Source organism: Rhineura floridana, chromosome 11 (assembly GCF_030035675.1).
Source record: "Rhineura floridana isolate rRhiFlo1 chromosome 11, rRhiFlo1.hap2, whole genome shotgun sequence".
NCBI lineage: Eukaryota > Metazoa > Chordata > Lepidosauria > Squamata > Rhineuridae > Rhineura > Rhineura floridana.
The window spans coordinates 48981256-49000718 of NC_084490.1; the positions used below are offsets into that span (position 1 = coordinate 48981256).

Below are 19463 nucleotides of genomic sequence, written 5' to 3' on the forward strand. Positions count from 1 at the left end.
TCAAATGATAATCATAGAAACTTGACCAGCATCAAATCTGATATAAATCCTGTAATTTCACCTTCCTACATAGGCAGTCCAACACACACACACATATTTATAAGAGGCTATCTATAATGTTATAGATCTTGGCTCACAAAGAGGAAAACACATGTATGCATTGTTTCAAGTTCAATTTCTTGTAGGTTTTTGTTTCCATTTCTTGTAAACTCTTGTAAAAAGATGAACATAAGAACATAAGAAGAGCCTGCTGGATCAGGCCAGTGGCCCATCTAGTCCAGCATCCTGTTCTCACAGTGGCCAACCAGGTGCCCGGGGGAAGCCCGTAAGCAGGACCCGAGTGCAAGAACACTCTCCCCTCCTGAGGCTTCCGGCAACTGGTTTTCAGAAGCATGCTGCCTCTGGCTAGGGTGGCAGAGCACAGCCATCATGGCTAGTAGCCATTGATAGCCCTGTCCTCCATGAATTTGTCTAATCTTCTTTTAAAGCCATCCAAGCTGGTGGCCATTACTGCATCTTGTGGGAGCAAATTCCATAGTTTAACTATGCGCTGAGTAAAGAAGTACTTCCTTTTGTCTGTCCTGAATCTTCCAACATTCAGCTTCTTTGAATGTCCACGAGTTCTAGTATTATGAGAGAGGGAGAAGAACTTTTCTCTATCCACTTTCTCAATGCCAAGCTTCTACAAGATCTTTGGAACTGGGGAAGGAAGAGGCAGATTTTTTCTCTAATTCATTTTCTTGCAGACTGTAAGAGGACTGCAGGTATCCAGAGGATGATGCAATGGGTGCATCAAGGCAGAGATCTTTGCTGCAGGAATAAGTTCCACTCCTTGACTTGTAAAGGCCCCACCAAAAGTGTCTCTACAGTAGTTTGTAAGCATTGTACAAAAACACTGACAACTTATTTTCTGGCTCTTCCTCTACAAATATGAGGACTAGAGATTGGTTTCAAAAATAATGAGAGGATGGATTCTTAGGACTGTGGAGTGTAGCAGTTACCTGGCTCTAAGTGAGAACACATGTATGGCATGAATGCAGCCTCTAGATCCCCATGCTTGTGTCAAAGATAACCTCAGCAAACTTCAGCTACAGGGAATCTCTGAAGTGTCAGGTCCATGAACAACACATGGTTCTGCAGGCAGGCAGGTTTAGGACCAGGAAATACCAAGGTAGCTGGCAAACAGGTAGGCAGAATGAACTCAGGCCAGACAAAATGGAAACGAGGCAATAGACTAACATAAGAGTGGGGAATCTGTGGCCCTCCAGATGTTATTGGACTCCAGCTCCCCTCAGGCCCAGCCAGCATTGCAAATGATCAGAGATGTTGAGATTTGTAGTCCAGTAACATTTGGAGGGTCACATGTTCCCTGTTCCTGGTGCGAGGGGAAAGGTTTCTTTGTGAGGTTCAATAATATCCTTCAATTGATTGATATAAATCCTCTTCACCAGCCTGCCAGAAGCCTCTTCCTGCTTCTCTTTGATGGGATGTTTTGGATGCAACCACTCCTCTAGGTAACAGCACCTGAATGATTTGGTTTTATTTTGGGGTTTGATTTGCTGCCCTGGTTCACCTGCCAAGGTGCCAAATGAACCAAAGTAGGAGTAAGGAAGATGGAGAATTCTGATGAAAACAGAAATGGGAGCTGAAATTGCTGGTGTCCGCTTATTTGTCCCATGTCCGGAGTGCAAATCAATCCAGACTAGACAATTGGTATCTGCTGTTGTTGTTACTTTCAGTCCACAAATGATACATAACTGATTACACGCGCCCCATTTGCTTTTCATTTCATTTGCACTGAAATATATGGGATGGGATAATTTAACATCAATGTAATTTACATAATTTACTAGGTAGCGTACATGATTTTGCCCCCAGCAGATAGCTAGACTTATAACATAGGTTTTGGTGGAAGATGAACTGCAGCAGAAAGGAAACAGTGCTGCAAGCAATGAACACAGGGTGGAAAGAAGTGTTGCCTTCTTACATCCCTGTTCAAGAGTGAGCCTTAACACCAGCTTTTTTTTTTACTGACAAAGGTGTGTCTTTATTGCTCCTATGTTGCATTAAAAAACCCCATGCTTATTAAAGTCAAAATAAAATTAAAATGAAATCAAAATAAAATATCTCTAATGGTGGCAGGAGGGTGCTCTTTTGCAATAAGCTGTAATTACTTTTTCTCTGCTTATATTTTAGGACTATGTTATTTGATGATGCTCTCTGGTAAAGTTCTGAATATGGAGCAAAGTTGATGATTCATATGACATTGCTGCTGCTGGTATTTTTGGAAGGGAGGTGCTGACGCCATGAAATGCCTTCCTCGTGTAACTGAGACTTCCAGAAGCAAGTTTGCCTCTGGGATAATTTTTCTTGGCACAGACAGCGAGATGAGCAAGCCCCGTAGAAGAAGATGCGGAAGACAAAGCAACACCCTTACAGTGACACCCACACTGCAGAAGGTATAAATAGAGACCTATGTGGGTGCCAAAATCTGAAGTCTGTTTTTTGTATCACGCTCTGCATCTTTTGGGCTTTTGCTTGGTCTTTGGGTTTGTTTTTGAAGTTCTTCCATGATGAGCTGCAGCACCAAACAAACAAAAACAGTGTATACCAGAGGGAGAAGCGCCAGCAGTAGCTGTGTTAGTGGAGATGGTGGAATAAGGGTTGGTCCAGGAGTCTCTGGGAGACGTGCCTCCCCTGCCGTAGGTAGTGTTAGATGTGGTATGTCCGGGAGGAGCTACTGCAGTGGGGTGAGTTATGGAGGGGGCTTGAGTGGAGGAAGTTGTATTGATGGTGGCTTTGGAGGAGGGCTAGGAGGTCCATTAGGTGCTGGTTTTGGGTCTGCTCCCAGCGGTGGCAGTGTCCTCTTTGGGCATATTGGTGGTGGCCTTGGTGGTGGATTTGGCATTTGCAATGAGGTGCCTTTGATCTCCTGTGACGAGAAGATGACCATGCAGAACCTCAATGACCGCCTGGCCTCTTACCTGGAGAAAGTGCGATGCTTGGAGGGGGAAAATGGTCAGCTTGAGTGCAAAATTAGGGAGTGGTACGACCGTCAAGGCTCACTCTGGGATCCAAAGGATTATGGCTGTTACTACCAACAAATTGAAGATCTTAAAAACCAGGTAGGAAAAGCATTCCTCTGCAATGCAGAACTAGATTAGTCATCAAACTAAGCACACTATAGAGTAGGGCTCCTTGCTTTGAGAAGCAGAGCACTTATTTATTATTATTTATTATAATGATTTGCAATGTGACATAGTGGTTAGAGTGTTGGACTAGGACCTGGGAGACCAGGGGTCAATTCCCCACTCAGCCATGAAGCTCACTGGGTGACCTTGGGCCAGTCACTGCCTCTTAGCCTAACTTAAAGCTAACAATCTCACAGGGTTGTTGTGGGGATTAAACGGGGAAGAGGAGAACCATGTATGCCACCTTGTGTTCCTTAGAGAAAAGGTGAGATATAAATGCAATAAACAAACAAATAAAATAAATGCTTCCAAGATGGCTTACAAATGGCATCAAAATATTTCATTCCATCAGAACTCTATTCAAATCTCTTGAAATTCAGAAGTTCATACTGTTGGATGAAATTACTATGGTTCTGGTTGTGTTTTTAAAACCATGCTTTAAAATAGGACCCCAGAGAGATTAGAGTCTGTTTCATTAGCCAAATGTACTTCTCTCTTGTATTCTGTATTGAGTTCTTTGAAAATTCTCTGCAACAGAGGCCAAAGCGAGCCATAATTTTGAGATATATCCCTCCCCATCACCAAAGATCAATATAATCTATATACATGAAAATGGAAATGGACTGCCTTCAAGTTGATTCTTATAGCGACCCTATAAATAGGGTTTTCATGGTAAGCAGTATTCAGAGGGAGTTTACCATTACCTTCGTCTGAGGTTGAGAGGCAGTGACTGGCCAAGAAGGTCTCATGGCTACATACATATAATTTACCAAGTATTATTCAGATTAATTTGGGGCTGAAGAAGTCATGTGACAGTTTATCATGAGAAACTGGGCATTTAATCTGTAAAATGAAATGGCCACTCAACTAGGAATTCAGCAAGGAGATACTTCTTAGGATAATTGCATTTACTTGCTAATTTTGAGCTTTGTATATAAAAAATGAATAGTCCTGAAGTTCCATCTGGCCCAATTAATGAGGATGAGCTCTGCAGGTATCTATCCATAGATACTCAGGACTCGCTGTTTTCTGGATTGCATTGGTTGATCGCAACAGGAGATAGAGCTGAACATGTCTGCAAATTTGTCCCGGAAACTGAATCTTTTTTTTTCATGGAAGAAGGGGGGAAAGAGTTCTTAGAAAAAGAAAATGATATCTTCTAAAACAATTAAAATAAAGAAAGGTGAAGAAAAGAAACAGTATCAACCTATTCATTCACAGAATGGCTATACCTACAAATATATAGGTATACGATAAATAAATAAATAGGTACATGTATCCCAGGCTTGTAGCCAGGAGGGGGAAAATGGGGGTACTGCCCCCCCAGATCTGTGCTTTGCCCCCCATTTATTTTGGGGAAATTGTCTTTTTAATTTGTGACATGACAAACAATGACAACCTCCATTTAACATTTAAAAAATGATAGGTTGTTTTAAGAAATGGAAATGGACTGCCTTCAAGTCAATTCCGACTTACGGCGACCCTACGAATAGGGTTTTCATGGAAAGCGGTATTCAGATGTGGTTTACCATTGCCTTCCTGGAGCAATTATGAATAGGAACCTCTGAAAAAATTAGTGAATAAGGCAGGGCAAGGGTCCAACAAAAGCTTCATCTTTCCCTGGCTAAGGATAGTTTTTTCATTATCACAACCACTCTATAATTACTTAAGTGATCCTGAAAACCCCCCAGCCTGTATGATTCTTGAAGAGATAAATATTAGAACTTTGGATTATGGGGTAGAGTTAGACTCCACCCTTTGGACTTTCCTTTCCTCTGCTTTTCAGTTTTAGTTTCAGTTGTGTTCTCTATGCAGCTAGCAATAAAGAAGCATGTTTGTTTGCCTCCAGTAAAAAGTAAGAGTTTGTTTATTCTGCAGTTATTATAATGAGTAGCACAGGATTGCATGCTTATTGCTAAAGTGTGAAATACAGATATAACTTAAGGTGATCTGGAAAAATGGCTACCCTTTACTCTTTTAAAGCGCTCATTGTACTCACAATCATAGTGGCTATTTCCCCCTCTCTTGTGTACTTGATGGCAAAGAATGAAAACAGCTCTAGGGGAATAGAAATATTGCTGCATACACTACAGTTAGCTAGTTGGCCGGCCGGCCACCTAGGCTGTAACTCAGGTCTAATTTCTGATTTTTGCAATATGTGCAGCTCAGTGTGAGGCGTTTTCAGGTTTCGGTAAAGAAAAACCAACCCAATAACCATTTTTTAAAACTTCCAATTGCTTTTCACAATTAGTTTCCAATTGCTTAGGTCATTTATGCAACAGTCACTTAAAAGGTTTTCCCTTGATTGTCCAACAAGAAGGAAAATCTAAAAGTCAGAAACAAGACTAGAAGAAGGGTTTCTCAAGGAGGAGTTAACAAACGCCCTAAATTATTTCTTTTCTATCTGCATTTCCCTAAACTTATAGTATGGACAAGTTTGCTTTTGGGTGGAATCTAAAACTGAGGTACCTAATGCAACATCAAAGCCAAGCTCAGGAGCTCACTTTCATTACTAAAGAAGCACATGTTCACAGGGACAGACCACAGGTGCAAGAGAGCTGTAGCTAGGGTTGCCAGGTTCTTGGCCTGAGACTGATCCTGTATCTTTAGGAGAAGAGAAGGTCAGCCAAGCGCAGGTGTTCTTGCAACTCTGTAATGAGACAAACCACAAGGTGGAATTCTTCCTTCCCCCTGCCCAACTTTTAAAGATACAGAAGACCTCTTGGTTGCCAGGCCTGACCTCCAAAAGGTCTTCTGTATCTTTAAAAGTTGTGGAGGGGGGAGGGAGAATTCCACCTTGTGGTTTGTCTCATTACAGAGTTGCAAGAACACCTGCACTTGGCTGACCTTCTCTTCTCCTAAAGCAGCCTTTCCCAACTAGTGGGCCACCAGATGTTGTTGGACCACAATTCCCATCTTTCCTGACCATTGGCAATGCTGGCTGAGGCTGATGGGAGTTGTGGTCCAACAACACCTGGTGGCCTACTAGTTGGGAAAGGCTGTCCTAAAGATACAGGATCAGTCTCAGGCCATGGACCTGGCAACCCTGAGCTGTAGACAAAGTCAAGCCTTTGAGTCTGTTATTCTTGGGAATCTCTAAAAAAAGGGTGAGATAATTCAACAGATTAAACTTCATTCATTAATGTAACACACACTTTGCATGAAAGAGGACTGCCTTTCCCTACCCCAGGCCTGGTCCTCAAGTCTTTTCCACCAATGGGGAGGGGTTGGCTGGTGCTGTGCACTTCTCCCCCTCAAATGCCCCACCTAGAAATGTAGCTGCCCCACCTAACAAGAAAGGCTGGCTACAGGGCTGATGTGTCCCAAGAGTTGATGAAGGGCTGTACTGAGTGGTAGAACACCTGCTTTGCATGCAGAAGGTCACAGGTTCAACCCCTGGCATCTCCAGGTACGGCTGGGAGAGAAAACTGTCCAAAGTCCTAGAGAGTCACTACCAGTCAATGTAGACAATACTAAGCTAGATGGACCAATGGTCTGACTCAGTACAAGGCAGCTCCTTATGTTCCTGTGTCCCTAATAGTTGCCTTGTCAACTGAACCTACCTCACAAGGTTGTTGTGAGGATAAAATGAGTGAGCCATGCTTGTATGCCACCTTGAGCTCCTTGGAGGAAAGGTGGGATATATATATACATTCATTCATTCATCAGCAATGTTGCTGCTGTAGTGGTAAAAGTGATAGTAATAGGGGCGTGAACATGGGGTGAGATACAGGAAAGACAGAGGGTGGTGGCACAGAGCTGTGGAGTAATGGGCTATCTAGATTCAGCCAGAAGTTCATGGGCACAGAGAGTCGCATAGTAGAAGGAGCACAAATGTAGATAGGTCCAGCACAGTCCTTCTAGTTTTGGGATGACCCTGTGAATAAATCAAAGAATTTGAGACTGGAAAGAACTGAAATTTGATGTGCAATGCTGTGTGCATCAAGAAGAAGCAGATGAACAAGCCCAAACTGTATTATTTCCCCCACCCACAGATTATTTGTGCCACCGTGGACAATAGCAAGTTTGTCCTGAATATTGATAATAACAGGATGACTGCAGATGACTTCAGACTGAAGTGAGTCCCTCTTGAGTTATACAGGAGAAGTGGTGGGTGGTGGGGAAGGAACCGTTTATTTTGTTTTCCTTAATATGTGGTCCCCGAAGGGCCCCATAAGTGAGCACCCTGATTCACTGTAGAGCTGTAAACAGAAGGGTGAGAGATTCCTTTGCATGTTATATTTGCTAGTGACCTCTGTAGGTACCAACAGTTTTTTTTCTTCCTTGCCGGTTGTGCAGGTATGAGACTGAGCTGGCTCTTTGTCAGAATGTGGAGGGTGACATCAATGGCTTACGTCAAGTCCTGGATCAACTGACCCTTTGCAGGTCTGACTTGGAGGCACAACTTGAATCCATCCGGGAAGAGCTGTGTTCCCTCAAGAAGAACCATGAAGAGGTGAGTCCCCCGCCCCACACACCCCTTGCAAAGGGAAGGAGGGCCTACCAAAGAAGGGTTTTCTTCAGCACCCAGCTCCTAACAGAAGGACACTGGGAAGAACAGACTCCCCTCCTTCTGATTTAACATAGGCCGCATCCAAGTTAACGGGAAAGTCTTTTGCAGGAAATCAATTGTCTGAAGAACCAGGCCACTGGGGATGTTAGTGTGGAAGTCAATTCTTGCCCAGGCCCAGACCTGAAGAAGATCCTGGAAGACATGAGATGCCAGTACGAAACCATGATTGAGAACAACCGTAGAGAAGTTGAGCAGTGGTACGAATGTAAGGTAGGTCATACGCTCCCAAGTATTGTACGGGTGGGTGGGAAAGCGTGACATCATTCATGCTACTGGCAACTCTGAGCCATATCTTGCCCTTTAGAGGGAGCTGTTCTTGACCCTGTCTCATTTCTGTTATGTGAAATTACTCTGAAACTAAAGAGGTGGTGGTGGTGGTGGGAGAATAAGCAAGGACAGACACTTCTCTTTCCCTCAAGCTGTGGATTCTCATCAGCCAGTGGTTTGACCCATCACCCTGCCATTCAGAATGCCCTGCCATCAAAATAAAGCAGTTTTCTTTATATAGTAAATCCCATGCTTGATTCATGAAGGTTGCTGTTAATGGCTACTAATCACGATGGCTATGTTCTATCTCTACTGCCAGAGGCAGTATGTCTCTGAATACCAGTTACTAGGAATCGTAACTGGGGAGAGTGCTGTTGCACTCAAATCCTGCTTTGGTGCAACCCATAGGCACCTGGTTGTCCAATGTGAGAAAAAGTTGTGGTACTAGATGGGTCTTTGGCCTGATCCAGAAGGGCTTGACTTATGTTCTTATTTACATATAGAACTGTTTTCTGCAGGGTTTGCTCATTGTGAATCCACTGTGGTTCTGGCAAGGCTTTGATATAAGCTAATGGCTCTCCCATTGAGCTAGGACCCCTTGCCTGTGTTTTGATACCCAAGAAAACAGTGTCTAGCATTGCAGATGCTTACCATATTCAAGAAGGATGAGTTAAAGGTAAAAGTGATGCACAGAACAGCAAGTGTATATAGTGATCTTGTCTTTTAAGCAGAGATTAAAGATGTTGACCTCTTCAGCAGAGGAAAGCTGAGAAGGAGCTGTACAAATAGAAGTAACTCGGTGTAAGAAGTATTCAGGGTAGCAAGTATCATGAATCCATGAACCAATGACTCCAAATGACCCTTTTAGTAAGTTAGATTGAAAAATGAAGGTAGCTGACTATTAAAGCAGACAAACTATGGAATGATCGTCTTGGAAAAGTTCTTTTGTTTCATGGCATACCCTCAGTTTTTCTTAAAATTTAATTTATCTCCACCTTTCAGTTGTGGAAACCCATTAGTTCTTTTAGTGGACAAGATGAACAATTATGGTCTTTCCTCCATTTGACATGTCCATCATCATGATCTTAATCTTCTTCATCATCATCATCATCATCATCATCATAATCTGGGGTTGTCTTGATTACATCTTATTGCAATGCTCAACTTCATCATGAGATCAGTCCAACAATTCCCCCAGTAAGTTCTAAAATCTGTGCTTGTTTTTGTGTTTGCTGTGTTTTCAGGTGGAGGAAGTGGGCCAGGAGGTCTGTAACAGCAGCAAAGAGGTTGAAGATTGCAAAAACCAAGTTGTTGACTTGAAACGCCAGCTGCAGACTTTGGAAATCGATCTGCAAGCTCAGCTTTGCCTGGTAAGCATTTATATTTGCAGTCATACAATGCAGATCCAGTAAATCTTATCTTTCTATCGTCTATCAAAGATGCCAGAGCTAGTTCCTCTAACAATGCCACCTATGTTTCATATATATATTACGGCCGCGTAAAGAGCCATTTTTGGTACCTTATCTACAGCGATGGAACTCTGGAAGGTTACAGCTTTGAAGCAGGCGAGCAATTCCACAGAGCATCAATGTGCACAGGGATTTCTACATACTGTCAGCTGTGTGGACCATTTGACATTCAGATTCCTATTGCATGGGGCAAATATAATGAACAGGGACTAGAGGGAAATTGAGGGCAGGTAGGGAGAAAAGAGGCCAAGCAAATGTTGGGGAGATTATAACATGGCAGGAGTAACAGAGGACAACTGTGATGAGAGCAGGAGAAAGAGAACTAGACATGTTCTGTGCAGGGCTGTGGAGTCGGTACACCAAACCTTCAACTCCGACTCCTCTATCTTTCTACTGTCTGACTCCGACTCCGACTCCCCTATTTTTCTACTGTCGGACTCCAATTCCATCCAAAATTGCTTCTTGTCAATCAAAATTTATTTGGAAGTCAGAGTCGGTACATTGCTACCGACTCCGACTCCACCCAAAATTGCTCCCGACTCCGACTCCATGACTCCGACTCTGACTCCACAGCCCTGGTTCTGTGAAATTACCTGTAGTCACTGCTAAAATAACACCACTAAAAACTGCCTTAGAGAGTGTTTTCCCACAAAAAAAATGCACATGCATTATGAGCCATTGGCAACGTCTAACCCCAGATAATGATACTATTATTACCCATCCACCCAGTAAGATCCAGTGTAAAACAGTACTGGGACTCCCCTACAGGAACTCCAGTGTGACAGAATTACTGTCCAAAAGAACCTGTAAGGATGTCATCCAATTTTCGGCACCGCTTTTTCAGTCCTTCAGCTTTAGGAACCAACAAAACAGTGCTAAAGTTTTGCCTTTCCCCTATTTGAATTCTTCAGAGGGACACTCTGCAAGCCTCTTTGGCTGAGACTGAATGTCGCTATAACGACGACTTGGGCGAAATACAGAACCAGATCTCTTGCGTGGAGCAGCAGCTGGCGGAGCTGAGGACAGAGATGGAGTGCCAGAACCATGAATACAGAGAGCTCCTGGATGTCAAATGTCGCCTGGAACAGGAGATCCAGACATACCGCTGCCTGTTAGAGGGAGGGCAGCAAGACACTGTGTAGGTAGAACATAAAAATCTTGTGTCCCCCCCCCTCACTATAGCTCCCCTGTCATTGCTGAGTGGCCTCCTCTTGATCTCTGCTAAATTGTGGCGTAGCATGACCAGAACTGAGTGGCTTAGTAATCTGCAGTGGGGCTGATCTATTGCAGTAGAGGCCTCTTGGTCCCTAGTTTTTTAAATTAATTTATTCATTACATTTCTATCCCACCTTTCCTGCAAGGCGCTCAAGGCAGAGCACTTGGTTCTCCCCTTCCCCATTTTATCCTCACAACAAACCAGTGAGGTAGGTTAGGCTGAGAGGTGACTGGCCTAAGGTGAGTTTTCGTGGCTGAGTGGGATTTGAACCCAGGTCTCCCAGGGCATAGTGCAAATTCTAACTGCTACACCACACTGGCTGTAGTGTTACCATTTGGTGAAATGGCAGAATGCTAAAAAAAGCACACCCCAGACTTTGTCAACGGCTGAAATCAGGGCCAGACTACATGTTGCATATTCACTTTTTTTTTATTAAGTGTGCTTAGAATGTCCACTTTTAGTTTGAACAAAAATTAGCCCTAGTCTGGAATGTGCTCCAGATCCATTTTGGGGCCCAGCACCAGTTGCCTACCAAACCTATCTTTAGCTATTTTCCCCTAAAGGTGCTGTTTACATTATATCTTGTTTGGCCCTAAATGAAAGGGGGGGACATTGTTTAGGGGAAGTGGTCCAGCCTCCAATGACTATATGATCTAAGTAATTATGTGCTAGAAATTATTTTGGCTTAGGACAGCATAAAACTAATTCCTTTTGCTAGAAATCCAATGGACCTTCATATTAGTTATAAACCTTGGTAACTTTGAATAAATGTAGAGTCTGATAAGTGTACCCAGTCTGAAATGTCAACATTTCTGAGAATTTTTTTTTAATTAAATATCACTTTTTTAAAAAAAAGAATTAATGTCACTAATGCATCTGTCCCATAATGTATGGACATTCAGTGATCAAACTCAGAAATCCAAATTCGGAGTTCTGGAACCTTAGAAACCATCAAAAGCTGTCCAATAACATTTCAGATAAATTCATACTAGAGGCAACGTGTGCATGGATTTGACAGGCCTCATTCCCTGGTCGCAGGACATACAAGGGCAATTATGGTTAACTTCCAACACTGTTCATAAATTTTAATATGCCTTTTTAATCTCATTCAATGACCCTCTTCCCCCCTCTGCAACAGGGGCCCAAGCAGCGGCGGTTCAGGAGGAGGAGTTTGCAGGCAATCAGGAGGAGGTGTGGCTAAAACCTCCTACACTTACACGAGCGCATCTTCCCAATGCCAACCTTGCCAGCCTGATGTAAAAGGTAAGGGGGAGGAGAAGTGGTGGTGTTCCTGTACTAAAGAGGGAATTGCACATCTTTTTCTTACGCCCATTGCTTTTGGGGTAGAAGAGGGAAAGTGGGTTTTTCTTTGGAAGGCACTAGAAGGAGGAGAGAGAGGAGAATTGAATGGCAGCAGCCATCTGGAAGAGGAGCAGCCAAAGTCCCTAAAGTTATTGTGAAACTTTGAGTGGCCAAGAGACTATTGTTGCCTGCCCTGGGCAATTCTTGACCCATCCCTACAATCCCTATCCTGTCGAGGGTTTAAGTAATGCTTTCAGACTTATATCCAGTGGAGGCTGATCCATTAGAGCAAACAGGGCAGTGCCCCCCCAACTTCAGTTTGCCCTCAGTCAGCCCCCACCTGCCTGCCTTTTTACAACCTGTCCACCAGAAGGTGGCCCTAGTTGTCTGCTTCCTCCTCCTTATTCTCAGTTTTATCCTTGTAGAACTAAGCAGGGAGGAGATGGGGACAAACATAGAATGAGTTGGCTCCTCTTGTCATTGGCTCTGGCTCCATCTACCGTATGAGCTCCCTGCCTTCTGCCCTACCAGTCCCAGTGGGCACCAAACACCACTATGTCCAACCTGGTTTCAATAGTCTCAAAGCACCTTACATTTGTAATTGTTCTTCCTGTTGTGTGCATTCCTTCCATATTAGGTTGGATCCAGATCATGGCTAACTTTTTGCATTGATCTTAATAGGACTGAAGAACAACCAACTTAGTCTGGACTCCGGATTCAGTCCGCTTCTTCTTTATCTCACCCTTCTCTCATCTTTTGCTTTAGGGCAGTGGTTCCCAAACTTTTTTCCCCACGGGGAGCTTGAAAATCACTGAGGGTCTTCATGGACTTTTAATGATTTTTCTGCTTGTTGTAGCAATTATAATTTATTTATCAAAATTTATATATCGCTTGATTGTGAGGAACCTCTGCAAGATTTACAAGAGCCATTAAAATGATTGAAAACTGTTAAAAGTAATTAAAACATTTTTAAAACAATTAAAACAGCAACAGACTAAAAAAGATTAAAACACATCAACATCTATGTGTCTGGATAAGCTTGCCTAAACAAAAAGGATCTAAGCAGGCACCGACAACAAATCAGTGAAGGCACCTCTGGCAGGGAGTTCCAAAGAGTGGGTGCTGCCACACTTAAAAGAACAATTCTTACAAGTGCGAAATGAGTATTGTGCAGCGCCTGTAACAATGCCTGTTCCACAGATCAAAGTGCTTGAGTGGGCACATATGGGGTAAGGCGGTCCCGCAAGTAATGTGCTGTGCAACGTGCTGTATCATTTTTAATTGTTTTTATAGCTTCTTTTATATTTTAATTTATTCTATTTCTTTTATTACAATTCAATACAATATAAGAAAGAAATACAATAAGCAATAAAATACAATTAAAAATCAATATGAATATTTAATGTGGACATGCAGTGGACCATGTGAATGAAGCTTGCAGACCACTGGTGGTCCATGGCCCACGGTTTGGGAAATTAAGGTACATTTATAAAGTACTGAAACTACAGGTTTAAATCTGTAATTTATCAATCTAATTTTAAAAAAGCAAACAAATCCCCCAGTAAGTGTCTTCTGGCTCCTTTTCCTTCATACTTGAGAAGATATCCCTTTCTCCCAAGCTGTCCCACAGGTTACCTCCTCGGCATTTTCAATGTTAAAGAGAAAGAGGCCACACGCCTTAGCTTGAAGTATCCTTTTCTTTGCCACATAGCTGAAGTTTTTCTCTTTTTCCCATTCTCCAGGGTACAGCAGATAGACCTGGAAGGAGAGCACCTTATTCCATAGATGCAGCTGTCGCAACTCCGTTCTACGAACTTTCTGGGCTTTTATCGATAAGCAAGAGGAATCTTCTTTGTAGCTACTGAACTCTATGGAATACCAACTACTCATCACTGGGCTGCCTTTCAAGCTCATTATATCTCTCACTTCTTTACAGCTTGGGGTATTACCACTGCCGTATGTGTTGGTTGACCGGTATTGTGGGGTTGGTCTTGGCCATTCTATTGAAAATGGGACTTTAATAAAACTCTGCTTCTGCCTGATGCAAACAAAAACTTTGTGTCTCTGTTTCATGAATGTATGGCTGGTCACTGGGAGATATCTTTGTTGTTCTTTCAGATGCAGACACCAATATGATAGGTAAAGAAAAAGGCTGGAATTGGTAAATACTAGGGTTTACCTAACCTCCCGATATTGGCAGAATTGACTCTAGTTCCCTATTTTATTTCTGCTGAAAGGAGGACAAAGGTGGTACTGTATTAAAGTAGGATAGTTCCACTGGACAAGCCCAGCATCAGCCCTGGGAACCCTGAGTAGGTGACATACTAAATTGTGAGTTTACAAACATATACATAAAAATTTAATGTTCCATAAAATAAAACATACACAACAAACAAATATTAAGAAATGCATTCCTGTATTCCACTTATATGCCAATGGCCGGTAAAAGTGATGCTCCTTAAACTAGTTGGCCAGACATGTTTCAGCTTAAAGGCTTCTTCAGCGGCCAAACATTTGTAATATAACACAAAAGTGCAGACAAATAGTAATGGATAGTGCCCCAGAGAGGGGAAAAATCTCCTTAGAAACAGTATGTTGTACAATCTTATCACTCGTAGACTTCAGTATAAAAACTTCATAACTGGAGCAGGTATAAAACTTGTCCATACGCAAGGTATTTAAATCCTGCACAGTAAATGAAAAATATAAATTCTTAGAATTATAGAAAGAACAGTGGCGACTAGTGGCTCCATATCAGTGGGGCAGTAGATCCCACTCCGGGTTTTAGTCCAAACTTTCAAGAAGCTGTCCAAGGTGCGAGCTCCTTGAAAGTTTGGACTAAAACCTGGAGTGGATCCCATTGCCCCATTAACATGGAGCTACCAGCCACCACTGAAAAAATATATACAGTATACCAAGATAGAAGTAAAATATAAGAGTGCATTTCTTAATTGTTTGTTTCTTGGGTATATTTTGTTTAATGGAATATTAAAACAATTCTTATAAACTCACAACTGAGCATATTACCTTAAATCTTATTGTTGGGATTTTTTTTGAAGTATTCTGTTAAGGAGAGTGGAACTTTTTTTCTGTTTTTGTTTGACCTTGAGTAGGTGCCAAGGCCCACTGGCATTGACACTTTCCCTGTGTTGGATGGCTGGGCTGGTGAGTTGCTTTCCCTCCAGAGTGATGCTACACAAGGGGCATTTGTGGACATTTCAAATGGAGACACACTACCACTCCTGCTGCAAGGTAAGGGGGTCTACTGTCATAGGAATGGGCCACTAAGAGGCATTTTGCCATGGACCCCTCAGCCCTGGAGTCAGTCTAGGGAGTGGATTGAGGTCAAGATCTGTTCTTTGGTAGTATACACCAGTGATGTCAGACCATGCAAGACATAGATAAAAAAAAACCCAACAAGCAATCCTGCTTTTAGCAGAAATGTAAACTCAGAATTAAAACATTAGGATTTTTGTTGTTGTTAAAATAATGACATGCAAACCAGCAGAGTAAAAAACATTGGCAAATGTTGATAAAGCTCACCAAAACAGTATATTTACATAATACTGTTTTAAGATGTCATGTTTCCAAAGTCCTGAAATCTTGCTCAGAATCAGCCAGCTTTTGATCTCTAGCTCCATGACACAGCATGGGTACAGATGCATGGGTTCTCTCCCCAGACCACTCAAAATAAGACAAAGGCATGGAAGAAGAAAGAGCAAGTTCAAGGACAAAAGCAGGATCGAAGTAGGAAACAAGTTCAATCCCTCTCTGATTCCAAAAACCTCAAAACCAATGAGGACTGTGTGACATAATCTCTAGCGAATCACCCTCTTTCTTGAAGAGGTCTGTGTGAATGAGAACAAAGAAAGATGGGAAGGCGATGACCTTCGTGTTACAAACTAGTTGAAAAAGGAATTCACCCTCATGACAAAGACAGATCAAAACATTATGTCACAAAAATATTAGATTCATTAATGAATTTCAAACATAGAAACCTGAGGTACTCATACTATTCCAGAAATGTGGATTGACCAAGTATTCTGTAGTGGGGTCAAGGAATGATGCTGATCTGACTGAAGAATCTAGAAAGGAAGCATAGCTTCAGCTTTCAATGTTCTAATTCATGGATGCGGAACTGGTGGCACTCTAGATGTTGTCGGGCTCCAGCTTCCATAATCTCTGGCAACAGGCCATGCTAGTTGGAGCTAATGGGAGCTGGAGCCCAACAGCACTTGGAGGACCACAGGCTCCCCATCCTTGCTGTAGTTGAACAGCAAAAGTTCCAAATCCGCTGAAGAGTCAGAAAATGCTTTGACAAGAAATTCCATCAGTCGCAGTCTGATCCAATAGGAAGCCGGTCCAGTGATCCATTTTCAGTATTCCATACCAAATTAGGGGAAGCTCTGCAAACGAATTATAGATATGAGGAACGGCTTAAAAATTTCCCCTTATATTTCTGGGAACATTTACTGAATATTGTTATACAATTTGTTCAATCCTAATTGTGACAGCTTTTGCAGTTCTCATCGCTCTTCTTTAAACCCTCCCTCAGTCTTTGTTTATAAAGACACATGGACAAAAAGAATGAATGAGGCAGACTGAGACCCACATTGTTTGGTTGTGAAGAAAGTATGCTATCCTCCTCCCCCCCCCGTCTAATTTTTTTTTTTTTCAATAATTTTTATTCAAATTTTCATAAAACATACAAGACAAAATCATAAAACATTCAAAGACAAAAAACAAAATCAAAAATAGTTAAACAAAAAGAAAAAAAGGAAAAAAAAAAAAAACAAAAATAAAAAATAAAAAGTAAAATATTGACTTCCCATTTGTCAAAGATCAAATCAGTTATAAGTCTATAATATATAGCAATCCTGTCTCTTAAGTCATATTATAAAATCACTTTCCTCCAGTAGTTATCTTACTTAATCATCAAATCTCATAAACATTACTTTATTCTTTCCACAAAAAGTCAAAGAGAGATTTCAATTCTTTAAGAAATATATCTATCAATTTTTTTTTTCCAGATAAGCATATCGATTAATCCATCTCATTACTAATTATGATAATCTTATTGTCATAACCATAGTCAAAATAAACATTTCAATTAATCCATCACATCAGAATCTGTTAGGTTCAGTAATTTCAGTAGCCATTGTTCTATTATCTCTATTAGTTCCATTTTCCATCTTCCATCTTCAGTAGTCTTGTTAAGTCCAGTAATTTCAATATCCAATCTTCCATTATCAGTATTCCATAATAATCTTGCTGTCAAAGCCATAGTCATATAGTAAGAGTCTGATGGGAATTACCTCTATCCCAAATATTTTCTTGCCATCCATTCTGAATAGGTTGCTGAAATACTGCTGTAAAATCATATCTCTGTTCTTTTTTTCAAAATACACTGGGTCATCTCTTAAAAGTTTTTCCATTGTCACATGGCTGCAGTTAATTCCATAGATTTTCTCTATATTGGGCTCCATCACATCATTCCAGTCCAGAAGATAATCCATGCCATTGATAACTTTATCTCTAGAATCTTCATTAATTTCTTCAGAGATAACATTGAGTTCCAAACAATAGATTTTATTTCTAAAGTCCATAGACTCCAAATCTTGTTCCTGTTCCACGTTTGTTCCAATCTCCGGGATCTCCTCTCTCACAGGGACCCCTATTCCAGTCTCCAGGGTCTCCTCTCTCACAGGGACCCCTGTTCCAATCTCCGGGGTCTCCTCTCTCACAGGGACCCCTTCCAGGGTCACCTCTCTCACAGGGACCCTTATATCTTTAATCTCCTGCTTCATTTTACTCAATTCAATTTTCGTTATCTCAATCTCATCCATTATTTTCTGAAACATAGTTATTTCCAGATTCTCAGCCACTTTCTTAATTGCCATTTTAAAAGAAAAATATAGGAAAACCACTTCTTATTTCAGCAACAATTGGGTTAATACTCCAAACTTGGTGACATCACAGTATGAACAGAGCAGACAGCCTTATCTCTCCAATAGTTAAGTAAACAAAATGCAGTTCCCAGGATCGAAACAATTAATGGCAATCGTCAAGAAACAGATTCGTCAAAATAAAATAGACCAAAAAGAGAGTAGTCTCAAAACAGTATAATATTTTTCAAAATAAAAATCTGGAATAGAAATCCCTCTTCTGTGTGTATCTTTAGAATGCAAATCCAGGACAGCTTTTTGCAACAAAAACAGAGATAAGCTATTAATTAGTGCGTAGCAGAGAGAAGTTACGGCTCCCCAGTGAGATGTCAAAAACCGATCAATCTGGCAAATCTCTTTTAAACAGCAACAATTTAAGTCAAGTAAAAGAAAAATATAGAAAGAAGGGTGCTTGCCTGTTAATGCGTTCTCTCTTAGAAGATAAGATGAACGTTCGCTTTAACAGATAGAGCTTGCTGTTGAAAATCCGTCCCACCTTCGTCGGCTGGACCTCGTCCCATAAATTAATGAGATCTGGTCGTCCCAACAAAAATAGGCTTTGAGGTTAATCTCTTCGTTTCTCCCTACCCGGGAGAAGTTTAATCAGTCAAAAAAAAAGAAAAAACTGACTGATATATCTGAATAAGCTTCTTTTGAGGCAGGAGCCCGTCTCAAAAGCAGGCACAGGCTAAGTCACCCTTCCCGGAAGTCCCCCCCCCGTCTAATTTTGAAGGTTCTGGTTCACAGAGGATAATAGATCCCTGTGTACACACCAAGCATAATTTACGGCCAGCCTCTAAACCCATGTTGGAAAAAGTGATGGGGATGGTTGCTCAAGCATGAGGCTGATTCCTCCAAGGAAGCAGCCTAGGAGCACCATCATGCATGTAGAAGTCAGTCCCTGGGTTTTGTCTCTTTGTTTCCCTCCAGCGTCACACCAGCATAAGTCAGATGGGGGTTATGCAAATTAAAGGACAGAGCTTTGCAAACAAGTTCAGTTCTCAATGGCTCCAATTAAGTTCTCTGAACAGGATAAATGGGTTGCAGTTGACAAGACTGTTAGGGAGGAGCAAAATTGTCCACCTCTCCAAAACTGGGACTCCAGGATCAGAGGACAAGCCCCTCTCCCAACAGTATTCCTGGACATAGACCTTTACTCCAGTATAATTAAACAGCTATACCATTCTACAGATTATGTCCAGTCAGTGATGGTTGATGACCACTGGACCTGGTGTGGCAGCTAGAAGGCCATAGGAGCATGGCCAAGTTGTTTTGCTCTGCCCCCCGCCCCGTCTTCCATTGCAAAGATACTGTGGACACTTAAGCATTGCAGTTATACAAATAGTTAGCACCTAACTAAACTGAAAAGTGTCTTACTTTGGTTCAGAAGGGGTCCCTGCTGTCACAAGTTGCTTTTCTGGTGGGAGAAAAGTTGTGTGACCTCCATCTCTTCTGGTTCTCTACCTATCTTCCTCCTTTGCAAAGAAACCATGGACACTT

General features: G+C 41.8%; 1 protein-coding gene across 1 annotated transcript; it reads left to right on the forward strand.

Moving 5' to 3' along the window:
* The first annotated feature begins 2452 nt into the window (after positions 1–2452).
* Positions 2453–14072, forward strand: LOC133366002 (keratin, type I cytoskeletal 19-like). Its single transcript, XM_061588600.1, has 8 exons — positions 2453–3125; positions 7187–7269; positions 7491–7647; positions 7813–7974; positions 9276–9401; positions 10412–10638; positions 11855–11979; positions 13761–14072. Exons 1-8 carry the CDS (start codon positions 2571–2573, stop codon positions 13772–13774), a joined length of 1449 nt encoding a protein of 482 aa, XP_061444584.1. The 5' UTR covers positions 2453–2570; the 3' UTR covers positions 13775–14072.
* Positions 14073–19463: the final 5391 nt, after the last annotated feature.